Source organism: Sceloporus occidentalis, unplaced genomic scaffold (assembly GCF_023333645.1).
Source record: "Sceloporus occidentalis isolate IW3139 unplaced genomic scaffold, rSceOcc1.0.p SCAF_29, whole genome shotgun sequence".
Lineage (NCBI taxonomy): Eukaryota > Metazoa > Chordata > Lepidosauria > Squamata > Phrynosomatidae > Sceloporus > Sceloporus occidentalis.
The window spans coordinates 839,683-855,231 of NW_028317009.1; the positions used below are offsets into that span (position 1 = coordinate 839,683).

The 15,549-nt window shown below is 44.2% G+C and overlaps 1 protein-coding gene across 3 annotated transcripts in view; it reads right to left on the bottom strand.

The window, feature by feature from the left end:
- LOC149299084 (guanine nucleotide-binding protein G(o) subunit alpha) overlaps positions 1-15,238 on the bottom strand; it is a 61,190-nt gene extending 45,952 nt beyond the window's left edge. For all 3 annotated transcript variants that reach the window (XM_089486530.1, XM_089486529.1, XM_089486531.1), the window contains exons 1-2: positions 15,121-15,238; positions 14,458-14,500 (exon numbers count right to left, since the gene is read on the bottom strand). In XM_089486530.1, coding sequence (XP_089342656.1) covers positions 14,458-14,500; positions 15,121-15,238 — 161 coding nt within the window. The remainder of the gene's footprint in view (positions 1-14,457; positions 14,501-15,120) is intronic.
- Positions 15,239-15,549: the final 311 nt, after the last annotated feature.

Here is a 15,549-nt window from a genome sequence, read left to right on the forward strand (position 1 = left end):
CATGCTCCGCGCGCTCCACATGACCTCACATAATCAACCCACACAGCCATTTTCACACTCCAAGTACCCAACACAATTCTCTCAATTCCTCACCTTTAACTTTCCCATTGCCAGTAACCCTCACTTTTACATTATAATGGATGAACTTCCCCGTCTTCTGTTTTACATATCAGGTAGCCTAATCAAATGATAATGAATGGCACTAGTTGTAGGAATTCATATTCTGTTCACGCTCCTTACACTTCTAAGAGGAGAACATGTTCTCCAAAGCCAGTCTCTTATTGCTCTCCTCCTAATGAGCACCAAGCATTTCGCACACACTCAGGTTACCATATTGTGCCGACTGTGCATAATATACCAATTTCTGCTCACATTCAAATTTACAGTTTTATGAATAGTTCAGGTTGCTCAGTATAACTAAGCATGCACTCTATAAACTTCTAGAATATATGGGCTCATACTGTGACCATCATCATCCAACTGGTGGCCCAATGACTATCCGTGGCTAAGAACTATTTTTGAATGGCTCTTGAGAACAAAATGCGTACCAAGCTAAAATTCTGAATTGCATATGGACAACTCTGTCTTAACGCAATTGGTTGGTGCTGTATTGACCCAATATCCCTAATTTCATAAAAGCTGCCATCTGCCGGTGTAACATGCCCAAACTGGGAACATTGTATGTGAAAACTGGGCAGAGTTAAGTGTACCGGGCATGACATTAAGACATCCCCATGTAACATGGGCTAGGCGTACCATGATAACACGTGATGTCGGCAGAGGCATCAGCTGAGGATGGAGTCTGATAGGACATCAAGTTATCTATTCCATTGTCACGTTCTGCAGACTTACAAGAAGGAGAATGGAGAAGGGATGCAAGTTCAGAAGAAGGAAGCCCTTAGGCTTGATCCACATGTCACCAAGTCACTTGGATCCAGCCACACCCAGGATACTTAAGAACAATGGTAGTACGAGCACTCTATGAACTAAAGTCACACAACTTCAAAGCAATTATTGTAATTGTCCCAAGATCTATGATGACTGAGTTCATTATATATGACTGCATGGATATGACAGCAATAATTTTGCAGCCAGGTTACATCGCCATTGACATTTACATATCATAAGGGAGGCTGGGCACGTCCTCATTCAGGGCTAATGGTCATAACTCCCTTTCCATTTTTCGTGTCTGTTTTATATTGATCTCTAATGATATGTCTCATTATGGCCATTAACAAAATGTGAGACTGACTAAAAGCTAAACCCTGCGAACTTGGATTTCATGTATTCGGTCTATTCATGAACTGATCTCTTGGCAGCTAGAAAGAGAATGCAAGATTCTGCAAAGCCGTTAAGACAAGTTAAGGAATGCATGTCTGTGCTTGCAGGGGTTAGAGGAACAGAGCGAAGAATCTCTGGTTTATAACAGTAACAGCATTAGGATGGATTCTGCTTGACAGAAAGGCAAAGATAACAAAAAGGCTTCATAAAAAAGGAGTATTAAAGGCAAGGACAAAGTGCGAGACAATGATCGATATACAAGAGGACATGTACAAAGGGCTGTTTTGGTGAAAAGTCGTGAAATGAGTTGGAACATTCCATTAGTCGCTATGGTGATTGCCCCTTCATCTACTTTCTCCTATCAACTGCCTTGTGCACTGACCACCTTCTGACGCATAGTAAAGAAAGCAAAATAATACGCCTGGTATAGACCACAGCACCTTTGTAGCAGATGGCAGCTGAGGAAGCTTGCATTTTACCATTAAATCTACAAATTATTTGGGGGGACAAGTTTGTTTGCACCTGGATTGTATGTTACGATCTATGTTATCGTGAATGTTGCCCTATAGGATACATGCTTAGAAAGCAAGATGGTTGCTACCTGAACATAAATGACCGTCTCCAATCCATTCGGATTTTATATTGATTTTTCAAGTTGGGAAGAAGAGAAAAATTAGTAACTAAAACATCATCCTCACCTCACCATATGGCCAGATCGAGCTTAAACATCACATCATACAACACAGGTTATTTCACCTTCCAACATTCCATTTCTTGCCGTTAAAAGGCTGTGCTGTGATTGGATCAGAGGGCAAGCTCGATCCAGCCACTAGGGTCGCAGCTTCCCTTCCCTGGTCAATGCCTAAAGTGCCCAGGTCTGGAAGAGTTAACATGGCTATTAGCACGGACATCCCCCCCTCCCGTAAGTCCCTGGAGAGGATGCGAATGAGGAAAATAGGTCAGCGAAGACATATTGCACTGAGCAAATCTCAACAAGAGAGAGTCTGTTCTAATCCTGGCCTGGATCGTATTCCAAATGACACAAGAGCTGTTATATTCTACACAGCTGCTCCGGTCTCTGTAGCCGGTCCGGATTATTCAAGCAAAACTGACTTATCAGAGGGGGAAAAATGCCCACAAAATATGCTTTGCCCCTTCTGCATATTCTGAGAAAAAATGAGATGATCGTCATATGCCTTCTGCAGAAAATGAGCAGATCAGGTTTAGTTATTGCCAATGTAAGTTAGATGGAATGTATATGCATCATCTACATCAGCTACATTCGCCCTATGGGCATCTCGTATGCCTTTCGCATAGGGTAACCATAGGTCCCTTTTACCAGGAAGTTTCCATATGTGTCCGCAGTTAAAGGTGAAATCATGTTCATATTTCATGTGCTCCGAATATATGAATAAACTGTACTAAAACAAATAGGTGTTTCATAGATCTTGCAAATATATTCCATTTCTATTTATATAACCCCTGCTCTGCTGTCGCAGGATGACAGGGGGTAATAAAACAGTTTATTCCCCATGATATGGAGCCATAACACAGCTGGATGAGTATATAAACACTGCACACTGCTTCGGTAACGTCCATCCATCTGGATCGCACAACAGTCACCGGCGTGCCCCCTTTTAAAGCACATTTGTTAAGAAATATCTCACTGTTACATCACTGACACACAACCATCTTTTTAAAACAGCTAAAGGGTCTCTTGGCAAACCAGTGAGATTCCTCCAAAGTCTCCTCGTCCATTGAATTATACATAATACAGGGCCAACGCAGCCCTTTCTGCTGGAGGAACCCCCTGGTGTTGGCCCTTCATAACGAATAGTGAAGTGAGATGAAACCTGACTGTTGCTATAGGAGATGTTTGCATAAAAGAGTCCATTTAATGAAACCGTAAATTATGACTAATGCTTATTAGTCACTGACCACTACACATAGGTTTTAAACAAAGAAACATATGTCGGCCTTGCTTGCTTCCAACCTGACCGTCAAAACCCAACAAGCTCAGAACACGCGACAGACGGACTCGCATATACAGTTATATATATATAAAAATTGATTCTGGTCCAAAGTACGATAAGAGGTCTAACCACCGTGGCAACCAATGGGTGATTACTGCTGGCTGGATCGTTCTTCTGGTTGCTATGGGGATAACTTTGCATCAAAATAGGAGCGGAACAGTCTCCCAGCAGAAGTGGTAGAGGCTTGAACAGTGAGAATTTGAACATGCATGGGGTAAGCAAGATGAATAACAGGCTGAATGGTTCTTATCTGCCGTCAAATTCTTAGTTCTTATATTCCAACCACTTTACATGTATAACCTCAGCGCATGAATTCCGGGTTGAGTCCCGGGTGGTGAAAAGACAGATTCTGAGCTGTTAAACAAGCCCCGGTACATGTCTTTGTCCAGCTAGACAACGGCTGCGTATCATGGGAGGTGGAGTTCACCAAAATACTTCGATCAGCCCGCTGTCTGCCTCCAACACCACAAGCATTTCGTTCGGCCCTATACTGGAACAGAGTACTGGAGCGAGAGAGACGAGCCGCCGGCACACCCATGATTCAGACAAAGGGACTGAGCCCAGGCAGCAGGGTAGTTCACACACGCAGGTTAAGACATCAGATGCGGAGCTCAGGTGTGCTCACTGTGTAACAAACCAAACAATGGCAAATTATCAAACTCATTTACAACGCATCAAGCCATTCCCCTCCAGAGACCAAATACCCAGAGCCGCGCGTCCCCTGTAATCGTTCGTAGATAAGGATGATATCAGGCAGAGCCTCCATATTTCTAATCTGTAGGAGATCCATGAGCAGATATATGTGTGACTCCCCTTCCGGGAGGGGGCAATGTATGCTTTTCAAACACCTTTAGTATAGGTAAAAGAGAAGGTGGGGGTGATCCAATAAAGATATTATCAAACCTGGGAAGAATGCAAGTAGGTAAATATGGGCAGCTCCATCCTGACCAAGCTCTGTCAACCCTCATCATACCTATCCTGCCCAGGACCCTGTCCTTTTAAATTGGGGGTTATTTGTAGAAAGCAATGAAGATGCAACGGTTTAGAAGTGGTCTTATCTCCATAGCAGCCATTGGAATGAGCCAAGCATCAGCAACATCTCATCGGTTGCCATGCGCCGGTGTCACGCTTACATTTAAAAGGCTCTACCAAAATATATATTTTTAAACAGATAACCTTGGTTATTTCACGACTCCAAACCTGTAGCAATAGAGATCAGCGTACATATTTTCTTTTCAATCTCAACTGTTTGGAAGAACAATGATCCATCAAGTCCAACCTTTACAAAGATCCACACTTGATTCAAGTGAAACGCACGAGCCAGTATCATTTTTCACGTAACACGCCGGTCAGTTCAGTGCCCAAAAACAAATGAAATCAGTGGTTTGGACTTGAGGAATAAAGGGATACACAGAGAAGTCTGCTCGGAATATTAATATCGTCCCGGAACGTCCCAGTAATCTTGATGCAGGATGTCTATACATAGAACTGGATCAGCAGAAATTTAACTCGCAAATCAATATATTCTTAATGTGGAAATGATCTACATCCCCACTGCGGTTTTATTGACTGTCCAACCAGAAATAAATTCACCACCCATAACATTGTCATATTTTTTCATCATATGCACAGGATTGTCTTAAAAGGGAAGCCTTCACTAAAATGAGAACATATTTGGTAGTAAAGCACACGAATAGGTAGCGCGTAGCAGTTTGGATGTGATCAGATAAATGTAATGTTACGCATTTTTTCAGGAATCATCGGTTCACACTGACCATAGGGCACTGTGGAGCTTTTTATGAATTTTCAATGGATTTGTATTAAACCGACCAACTTGGAGAAGAGAACAGCGAGCCACTCCGATAACACAGGGCTAACAGGGAGCCAGCGCCAAATGGCAGCGAAGCATCCCTGATCCTTCACCCCAGTGGTGGTGGTGATGAGAAAGTGGTGATGAGCAAATGTTGGGGTGGTTTGGGAATGAGATATATTTATTATGGTTGTATATATTTTAGAAGGAGGTGACAGGTCAGTAAGTCCTTCTACACGATTGTCTGATGCATAGTATATTATTTTTTTTAAATGTACAGATTTGGTTACAAAAAACCTTTCAACCAGACTGTGAGGTTTCATTTGGACTCGCACTTGAGATTCATAGGTCCGTAATTGACCACCAATGCTTTCAATGCTTGCAAATGTCTGCTACTGTTGTCGGTATGTTTCTGTATGCGTCTCTCCGAAGGCCTGAGTTTCTGAGCTTCATATGCCTGTGTCAACTGTAAAGCTGGCTGATAAAATCCACCCATTTTCATTTATGGTGGAACTTCTCCTTTAACGGAAAGAGAAAACAGAACAAAAGCTTCTTCTATTTCCCCCATAGGTGCAGTCTTGAGGAAAGCATATGACTGGATCAAAACCACACTATCTTTTTGAAGGATGAGCGGATGCCAAGACATTCACCAACCCTTCATTTTCTGTCTTCACCCTCTACAAGTAAATGACATGCTTCTGAAGCCTGTACCAGAAGTCTGTTTTAAAAAAAACCTCAATCACACCCTATTTATCAGCACATGACAGGGCACTCTGTTCAAGATCTTATTCACACTTTATCGCTCAGGAAACCGATCGCATGTTACCGTTGGAGGAAATTTATCAAGATAATAACAAATAAATAAAATAAAAAATCAACATTTGCTTTTTGTGCACCAAAAGAAACAAAAACATATAACTAAATTCATATTATATATATATATATCTATATAAAGCTATTTTATGTACAAAAATACAAAGCATGAGAAAAATGCTGTTTTCTAAAACAAACCACATAAATGTCAAAGCATAAAGATGAACGGCCGATCAGGGAGAGGGGGTAGGTGTGGACTGGAGGACGTATTTCAAATGTATCTATAAAATTCATTTATGTAGGGAGCAATTGTGTCTTTATAAAAGCCATTTATCTATCCCCTCTGGATCTCATTTATGGCTTCGTTTCTGCGGAGGTTTACACAAAGGCCAATGGGTCAACGGTGGACTCGTATACCATACCACGATCAACATTCTGCTGAACCCGCTCAAGCTTTCTCATATTTAGAGAACTGCGGTCTGACATCATTTGACCGGCGACATGTGGTCTTTGTATTGTTGCTCTGATAACTTCTCATCCTACAACAACAAACCTAATTTGTAAAGCCAACGACTCCAAGCTTTGTGCAGAGCGTTCTAGAGAATGGCTGGTGAACAGGAGCAAAGGAATGAGGCTGGTTTGTGCTGCCCTGTTACTTACCTCCAGACAGCCTCCTGTTACAGGTTTATGGTCATACATAAACCAGAATGCAAACGTAGCCCGTGGCAGATGGGAGGACATTTTCGAGGACATTGTACAAGTTTTATTAGCTTAACTTGTTGATGACACAAAATTATGTTATTCAGACTAATAAAGATTAAGGTGATCTGCAAGGTTCTTGATTATCCCCATCGTTATTGTTACAGCTATAAAACAGAATGAAATGTTTGCCTCCATGTTAGAATTACGGAATTTCACACCTTTAGTACTAAATGGAGACTTCTTAACGTGATTTAATGCACAACCCTCCGCATAAATAATTTGAAGAACGTTTTGCCCTATTTATATTTTCTTGCCAAAAAACAGTTGTCATGTGACACGAAACAGGCACTAATAGCTTGTTACCATAGATACTGAAAAGGCATGTGTTGCTTCTATGGGATAAGATCTACTAAGGTTTATGTATTTAACATATTAGAAATGGCAATTAATGACTTGTCTAAGTGGAATAGCACCTTTAAAACCAGAACATGTTCTGTAATAATAATACTTAATGTGATTATGGCTCGACGTAATAGCTCTTGGATCCTTACTAATAATAATGGCAGGGAAAGGGACCTGGGGTTTAAAATTGTAAAAGGCACTTGGTGTGTTTTACCCACTTACTTGCGCCAACTCCATTGGGTGCGACACAAAAAGGAATCAGTGAACACACAAATAACGGTAACAATCGAAAGGTGTATAGAACCGCGTGCCCTCTGCCCTCGGGCCCCGTATTTTATACGGCTCCATCACAAATACAAAGGGAATGAATCAGACTTGTGCTGTGTCTGTTAGACTACAACCTCCATGATGCTCTGCCAACAATACCAAGCATCATGGGAACTGTAGTTCAAGAGCATTGGAAAAACAGACACTTCAGCTTGAAGCCTGAAGCTGTTGAAGTGACGATGTTGGCAGAGCATCATGGCAGTCGTAGACCACCAACAGCTGGAGGGCCACACACTTTTCTTCTGTAATTCGTATAGAGCGGCCTTAACCCTTTGCTCTCTGGGCTGATATTGCCCGAGCCGACATCTTTTGTGTTAGTTCATTCTTTCGTATCTTCTATGCGGTGAAAGACTTTTTTTGCCCGGAGGAAGAGGAGCAGATTCTTTCCGGATTGTTAGCTGATGTGGGTGGCCCATCTGTATTCTGCTGCGTGTAATATCAGACTCCTGACCCAGACAGAAATTCATCTGTGTTAAACCAACATGCTCGGAGCAATAAAGAAAGCTAGGATTCTTTGCGCACAGACAGGCAGATTGCTGAGCCAATTCTCAAAAGTAACAAAGTCCAAGTTATCAGAAGTCTTTTATATACACCAGCTACTAGTCAATGATGAGTCTGCACAGAGTATCACTAAAGCCTGCTATAACTCTTTGGAATTATGAATATGTAATTATTCAGGGGAAGGAGACATCCAAGGGACCACAGCACGCGGCATAAGTATGCTGGCATGTCTGTCGAGTGTATGACATCCACCAGAAGCCATCCCACGATATGTGCACACACTGACCAAAAAGACCATCTGTGTGTGCCCAACTACAGGGCACACGGCCATCGCCACTGCCGCAGATGGCATCTCTGCTAGTCAGTGCGGCTACAAAGAGTTAATGAAATGTGTCTTCAGGGAAAATAACTGGAGGAAATAGCAAATGACCACAGAAAATAAAAAGATTCAGGAGAACATGGTTGGCATGGCTGCAGCATCCAACAAGAAGCCGGTTTATACTTTGTGTACAGATTGGCATGGCTGGTGCCCATAATGGTTCATTATATCCAGCTTCATCATTACAGATATTAATAACCACATGCACTCTATAGATTATATATACATAAATATATACACTCGAGTGTGTGCACGTACCTAATATAGTGTATATTTCTGGTTTCCTAGGCTTTGAAACGCTGTAAAACCTGAAGGGCAGACCCATTGAGAATTTTACTAAAAAGCCCTGTATTCACAGCATGGCTACTACAGAAAGAATTTGCCAATTTTCAGCTTTTCATCACCGGTTTAGGAGAAATGCCAAGTGGCAGAATACCCCTACCAAAGGAATGTGCCTCCCTTTATTTCGACGGTTAAGCTTTTGCATACCAAGTTGCACGAGATGATATTCATGCCAACGCAGACATGTTGAGTGATAAACTGCTGGGAAACGAGGCAGAAAATCGCGTACAGCTCCACTTGTGTATAATTTATGGAGCAGACATTCAATATGCTGCAGATCTTGTTCACTCCTAAAAGACTAAACCAGAGGTAGCCGACGGGTAGCTCGAGTTCTTGAAATAGCCCCTAAAATTTTATCGCTGTGTCTTAACACTCCGTGCTACTTTATGATAATATTTATTGGCTCCTAAGATTGTCAACCTAGCTCCTAAGTCCTACATAAACTAGTTGCGCCAGCACAGTGGTCAGGGCTATTGAGAAAAACGCTTACCCAACGATATCGGAGCCCAAGGCAATTTAGTGTATTATCTGTTTTATCAACAGAGCCTTTTCTGGGTTGAAGCAATCAAACAGATCAATACTACGTCTAAATGGCTGGTGGAGAGCGTAATGATTACGGGACGCTTACTTTTAAATGGATAATATGGTTAATATAGTTATGTAGTACATATGGTGGGCACTGATTGCTGGAAATATAACTCATCCTAGGTTTTTAAACTGAACGGAATGGATTAAAATTCAGCATTGACTTCATAAACATATATAGTAGAGTGTGAATACAATGGGAACTCCGGACCATCGTACCGATGACCCAAGGGCTGAAGAGCCAACACAAAGCAACGCTGCAATGGTTACACCTATACAGCATCACAGCCAAACATCAGCCGTCACTATGCGTGTCGTATCAGGGCTCTCACACCAACAGTAGGTAAACGGCCCTTGATCCTACAACTTGGCAAAAACACGGACATTAGCCGTACAATCCAGTAGCGGTGGATTTCTGGTGGATACGTCTGCATAAGGTCCTTCTCGATCACTGTAGATTTTTGGGATGGGGCGGCAGAGCAGTTCTCAGCCTTGCGCTGCAATCGAGTAGGACGTTCCGCGTGGAGCACCCATCTAATTTCACAGACGGGTCGATATTGGGGCAGGCTCGTCACGGTAGACAATAATAGAGAGGCGGACGAAAGAGAAAAATAGTTTGCGGAAAAAGGCATACGATATCAAAATTGACTGCAAATATTACAGGGTATTTTTTTGGTTATTACGTAACCGCGTTGCATCATTAGTCAAATAGCGAAGCTTATTTGTTGCACAAAATCAGTGACGGATATCATAATTACAACAATGTGTACATACTAATTGCCAAGTGCAAATGCAGAAGTGTCACACTGCCAGCTGTGACCACATGTATAATGGAACGCGGATAGCGCTGCTGGTGCTAAACTGCCATGCGTCAGCAATAAGGAACTGTGCAGCCCTGGCGAGTGTATCCCAAAAACACACTGTCAGCTATATGTTGATATGTACGTTAGCCTACTTCCCAAAAATAACGCGCCGCCAGTCAACGCAACGGCTCACACCGAGGGCTGTCGCTGTCCCGAGGACACAGTGCTGCACTCAACACTCAGGGCAAGCGATCACTCCGAGATGCTAAGCAAATGTTGATATAAGACTACCAATGGATGTCTCCCTCTGGTACGTTCAGCATCGCTTCCAAGAATATAATCATCCGTTACACGAGCCAGCTGAAAGAACACTAATATACACGCGATAATGCATCTGCTGCCAAAAAGCCCTCATTAGCCGGGCACACTGCAGACTCTTTCCTACAGGCCCTCTCGGCAGCGGTGCCATGGCTAGTAAAGGGATCAGAAACAAACCCTGTATTACATTAACTACAGATTGGGGCCAGATGCAAACATATACATTAGCATTACTCGCTATACATTAACATTCCAACTACTGGAAGCCTCCTTGAAGATATAATACCGAGTCGCTCATCCCTGTGGGCAAGTAAACGGTTACTCATAGACCGAGGATCGCGTAGCTGCTCTCGTATGCCACAGAGTTAAGTGGCAGAGCGACAGCTCCCTTTAAAAGCTTACAAGCTCACGCCACGCACATTCAGCAGCACACGCTAATGATATTAGCGTGACTCGCGTCTCCGCATCTTTGGGAAGCCCCTCTCCGGCCACGAGTAGATAGCCGGCATGCCAGGTGGCCAGTTAAGCGGGCGCAAAGCATTTTATGCGGACGTTACTTTCCACAAAATGCCTGATTATGTTAACATTGATTTCCATGCTCTTGTTCAGACTTGTCACTAGATAATTGCACAAATTGCACTCACGGTACTTAATTGTCACTCTCGTTCACCAGAGATTTGATGCGCGTATCCAAGTGCGTTACTGCCCACCTAACATTTCGCAGGCCATCGGCATACTGTCAACTTAACGGGACTCGGGCTTCAAGCATAGCCCGTTACACGAGGGACACAAGGCAAACGTGTCCAACGCAATAAAGGGAAGAGGAATGAGGAGCTTCCCAAACGGAAGGCAGAACATCAGCCCTATAATCAACTCGCCCAATAAAACATTACCCTATTTCTTTATTAAATCATTCCTTTTACCCAGCAAAAGAAACTGAATTCACGTTTAAGGGATAGGGGTCTTTACTGGGCATTCCCAAAAGGCGCCATTACGATTACAATCAGAAAGATAGCTTTTATGCATCTTCATAAGAAACTGACCTTCTATAATTCTAGATCAAGCTTACGCCTTAATACCTCTTTATTGAGCCAACACAGAAAAAAAAAATCTAGCTCTTCACACACAGAACTCGAGGATCAATCACTCCGGAATGCATCACCATCACGCATTAACGCAACACACCCGAGAAGCAAGAAGGGTTTATTGAAAGCGACGTATAGGAAATATCCCCGATTACCAGTAAAACGTAGTTGGCCATTTTGCTGTTCCGGCACAAAACAGGATGATGAGTGTTATTTTATACGAGAAATGAATAATCCCACTTAACCTACACATGTATTAGAAACGATTGTCAACCCACCATATGCCACAAAAATGGGGATTTAGGAGTTATCCCCTCCCCAGTTAATTTATTACACGCACAAAGGGCTTTCATATTTACCTTTCATACCGGCTTCCATGAAATAAAACTCATACAACATGCATAGAAAAAATTAAGGGAACCTCCTTTTTTTTTTTTTTTTTTTTTTTTAAATGCCCCTTTTTGCGGATTTTAATCCAGATTACAGGGAAGACAAAATATACAATATGGGAATTACATGTAACCACTCTATGGTTGAAGATCTAGAAAGCAAACACTGTTCTGGACAGCGCAAGGGCTGCTCGCGATGGAAGTGGGCATTTAGATACCTGTAAGGGGGCAGCTCGGACAGTAAGGGTGACCACAATGTTTTCAGGAGCCTGGGCCTAGCCTCCGATAAGGGGATGTCAGCATATGACAAAAACATGTAAGTGACATGTTACAAACTCCAACTGTAACAGTCAATGTATCAAAATAATAATAATAATAATAATAATAAATTCTTACTTTATTCTAAGAGGTATGCCAAATGATAAAGTGTGTTCATGAAGAGTTCCTCAATATAGAAAGGGGTTTGTGGAATGGCGAGTTAATAATAGTGGCATTTCTAATAATAACAGGACCCGTCTTATCCAGTGTGCACAAGTTTGTGTTTGCCAGCTTTTATACACCAACATTTAATCAGGCTGAGTCTGGGACCACTTAATTTTGTACAGGGCAACCATGAATGGCCAATGTAATTGATTCACCGAAGGCAGGTTTTGGCAGATATGACCAGTACAACACCGTACCTGTTCGGATTGCAGAATGCATCAAATACAACAGTTCACCAGCTTAAATTGGCTGCAGATCTGGCAAACATACAAGATTTTTTCAATTTGGACGAAACTACAGTATATTACGGTGGATTTTCTATCGTCCAGCTATTCATGGTATCAAGTGTTAATGCAACTGTTTATCTTTACTGTTCTTCCTGTAAAGCCAGATAAGATAAAAGCAGAAGCTGCTGCACTACATCAACCAACTGAGATCATGGTGAGGATGATGTGAATCACAGTCCAAAGGCTGAACGGCACTGTCAGAGAGTCATATCCACACTCAAGCATATTCCTACATTCCCAATATATCTTCTTCTTAACAGATTTTCGCCGCTAAATGACTGGCGATGTGCAGGAAGCAGGGTGCGATACTGTAGCGCTCTCATCTCCAGCAAGCAAACGGAACTGAGCCCTAGGAAGCGAGAGCAACCGCTGTAATGGCGGCCGGAGATTGCCGATTCTTTACGAAAGGCATTTAACTCTACGTTCCAATCCCGAAAGCCGAAGGGAGCCGAGCGCGCAGACTCCGCCCCGAATGCTTCCGAATCCCGGCTGGGCGCTGTCCAGCTCCTGAACCGCCTGAATACAGCCCCGGCCGGGAGCGTGGGAACGGTGCGGTGTTTGATGGACCCGAACACAGGCAACAACGTAACGGGAGAGGAACAAGGAGGAGAATCGACTTCTCTTCATCGGTAATCACCGTCAACTCCCCGCTCACAATGAACAAAGCGCCAGCCCCCCACCGCCCATTATACACAATACAAAGCGCCATCTGAACCGGCTTCAGCACTCATCTGATCAAACAGTATACACACATATAAATATAAAATATATAATAGAAATAGGCGAGTACACGTATGATCGGTGCAATATGCGAATTCATTAATAAATATATTTGATTTGCACGTTTTCCCCCCTTTTTTCACCCAAAAGAAATTGGCAGGATTTGTGAAGACCTAAAGAAGGGTCTGCATTCACAAGACATCTTTAATAAGGCCTAGAAAATGAACATGGACACGGGTACAGGCACTGGATGATAATCGGGTGAATCCCCCTCAGCCTCGGTATATGGACCCCCGGGGCATACAATATCAGTGGGTGCTATAGCAGGGTATGGCTTCTATACAGCAACCGGGTATTTATCATCTAACAGCCCTTAGTGAAAAGCACCGACCATCTGCTGATCTGATTCGATCTACATTTTTGCACTAAAGCCCCCCTCTCTCTCCAGTCATCTCCTAATCTACCCACCCCTTAATATACCTCCTCCAATAGCAAACTCTCATGCTGACCACCCCCTACAGCACACCCTGCCCACCATCCTATTCATCCCTTATCAACACACCCTGTACCCCTCCCCCATGCGGATTATCCCCTTCCCACACACACCCCTGCACCCCTATGCTGATCAAATCCTTATCGCATATTCTGCACGCCCCCCCCCACAACGACCCCCACCCTCATACCGATCAGTGCCCTAATACCCAAGGCCCACGCTACAGCTCTCCCTGGCATTTAAATCCCCGCACCCAGGGAACAGTTATGGCGCCCGGCTGCATCCAGCTCCCTGAGAGATGTAATTATTTCAGCTACTCTGTCACACTACAGGGGAATGATCGTGTGTCAGTGCCAAGCAGCAGAGTAATTAGTGACGGGGCACTAATCACAGTTTGCCACATTTAACCCACTGGGTGCCAAGGGCTCCCCATCTACTCAGGAAAGGGTTAAGAGCAAAGCTGCACCCATGAGCTATAGATCACATTTATCTGATGAACAGCAACCAGACCGATCTGTAATGAATTAAGGTCAGGTCGGTAGCAGGGGGGGGGGGGGGGGCAGCAGATCCGCATTACTGGGGGGCCTGCATTCAGCACCACAAGCTGTGAACAGCTCCCTGCAATCAGTGCACAGAGCCAGGCAGCTCCAAACATGGCGGCTCACACTCAGCACAGGAGAAGGGGGTGGGGGGAGTGCACTTACTTCATCTGCTTCACAATGGTGCTTTTCCCAGATTCCCCGGCCCCTGTAGGGTCAGAGAGAAAAATGAGACCTATACATATTCACACATTGACACATGCATGTTACACACACACACATCACATAGATCATGCGCAGAATACACGGGTTTAAGGTGTATGTATAAAAACACATTGATCATAATCCATATTGTGACTGCCTTCCTGCTAGAGCTGGGGAGCACAGGGGGAATGGAGTCCTAGTGCATCAGCAGCAGCCACACAGCTCTTCTAGATCGGATCACATATAGACAGAGGAGCAGGGATGGACAGACAGAACATACACAATGCGATCCTGTGCAACTGACAGATCTGGCTTCCAGCATGCATACATTATAGGAAGCATACACTCACTATATCTATATATCTATATAGACATGGATATGCCGGTATGACATGTTTTGCAGTGATACAGGATGGCACACAGAACAGACACCCCAAGATACAGCCATTATCGGGGGGGGGGGGGGCGGGGGTTATTCATCCCAATACATCCCCAGCCCGGGGCAGCCCTCAGGGGGCATTCTGGTATTTGACAGGTAACATGGCCGGACAGCTGCCCCCCCCCGTGCATCTATTGCAGGGGCAGATCGCGCACCCGGAGGGGTAAATAGCATGCTCAGCTCACCCAGTAGCAGGAGCTTGACATCTTTGGCCGCGGTGATCCCATCCTCCTTCAGGTTTTTCTCGATCTGTTTGCTCCTCTCCAGCGCAGCTCTCTCCTCCGCGCTCAGGGTGCAGCCCATGACTGCTCGGGGGGTCCCGGGTCCAACGGGAGCGGGCGGGGGGGAGGGGGGTCCCGGGTCCTGATCCCAGCGGGTAAGGGGGTGGGGGGGAGATTGATGCTGCCTGGCCCCGGTTGAGAAGGTAGCTGGCTTGGGGAGGTGTATTGTTTGGTTTTGTATCCGGGTGAGCGAGTGAGTGAGCGAGCGGGTGACGGTGCGGTCGGGCAGTGTCTCTCGCGCTGTCGTTCAATCCGTCGGTATCACTCTACCACTTCCAGCTCCCGTCTCTGTCTCTCCGCTGCCGCTCTGACGTCACAAGGCGCGCGCCCGCT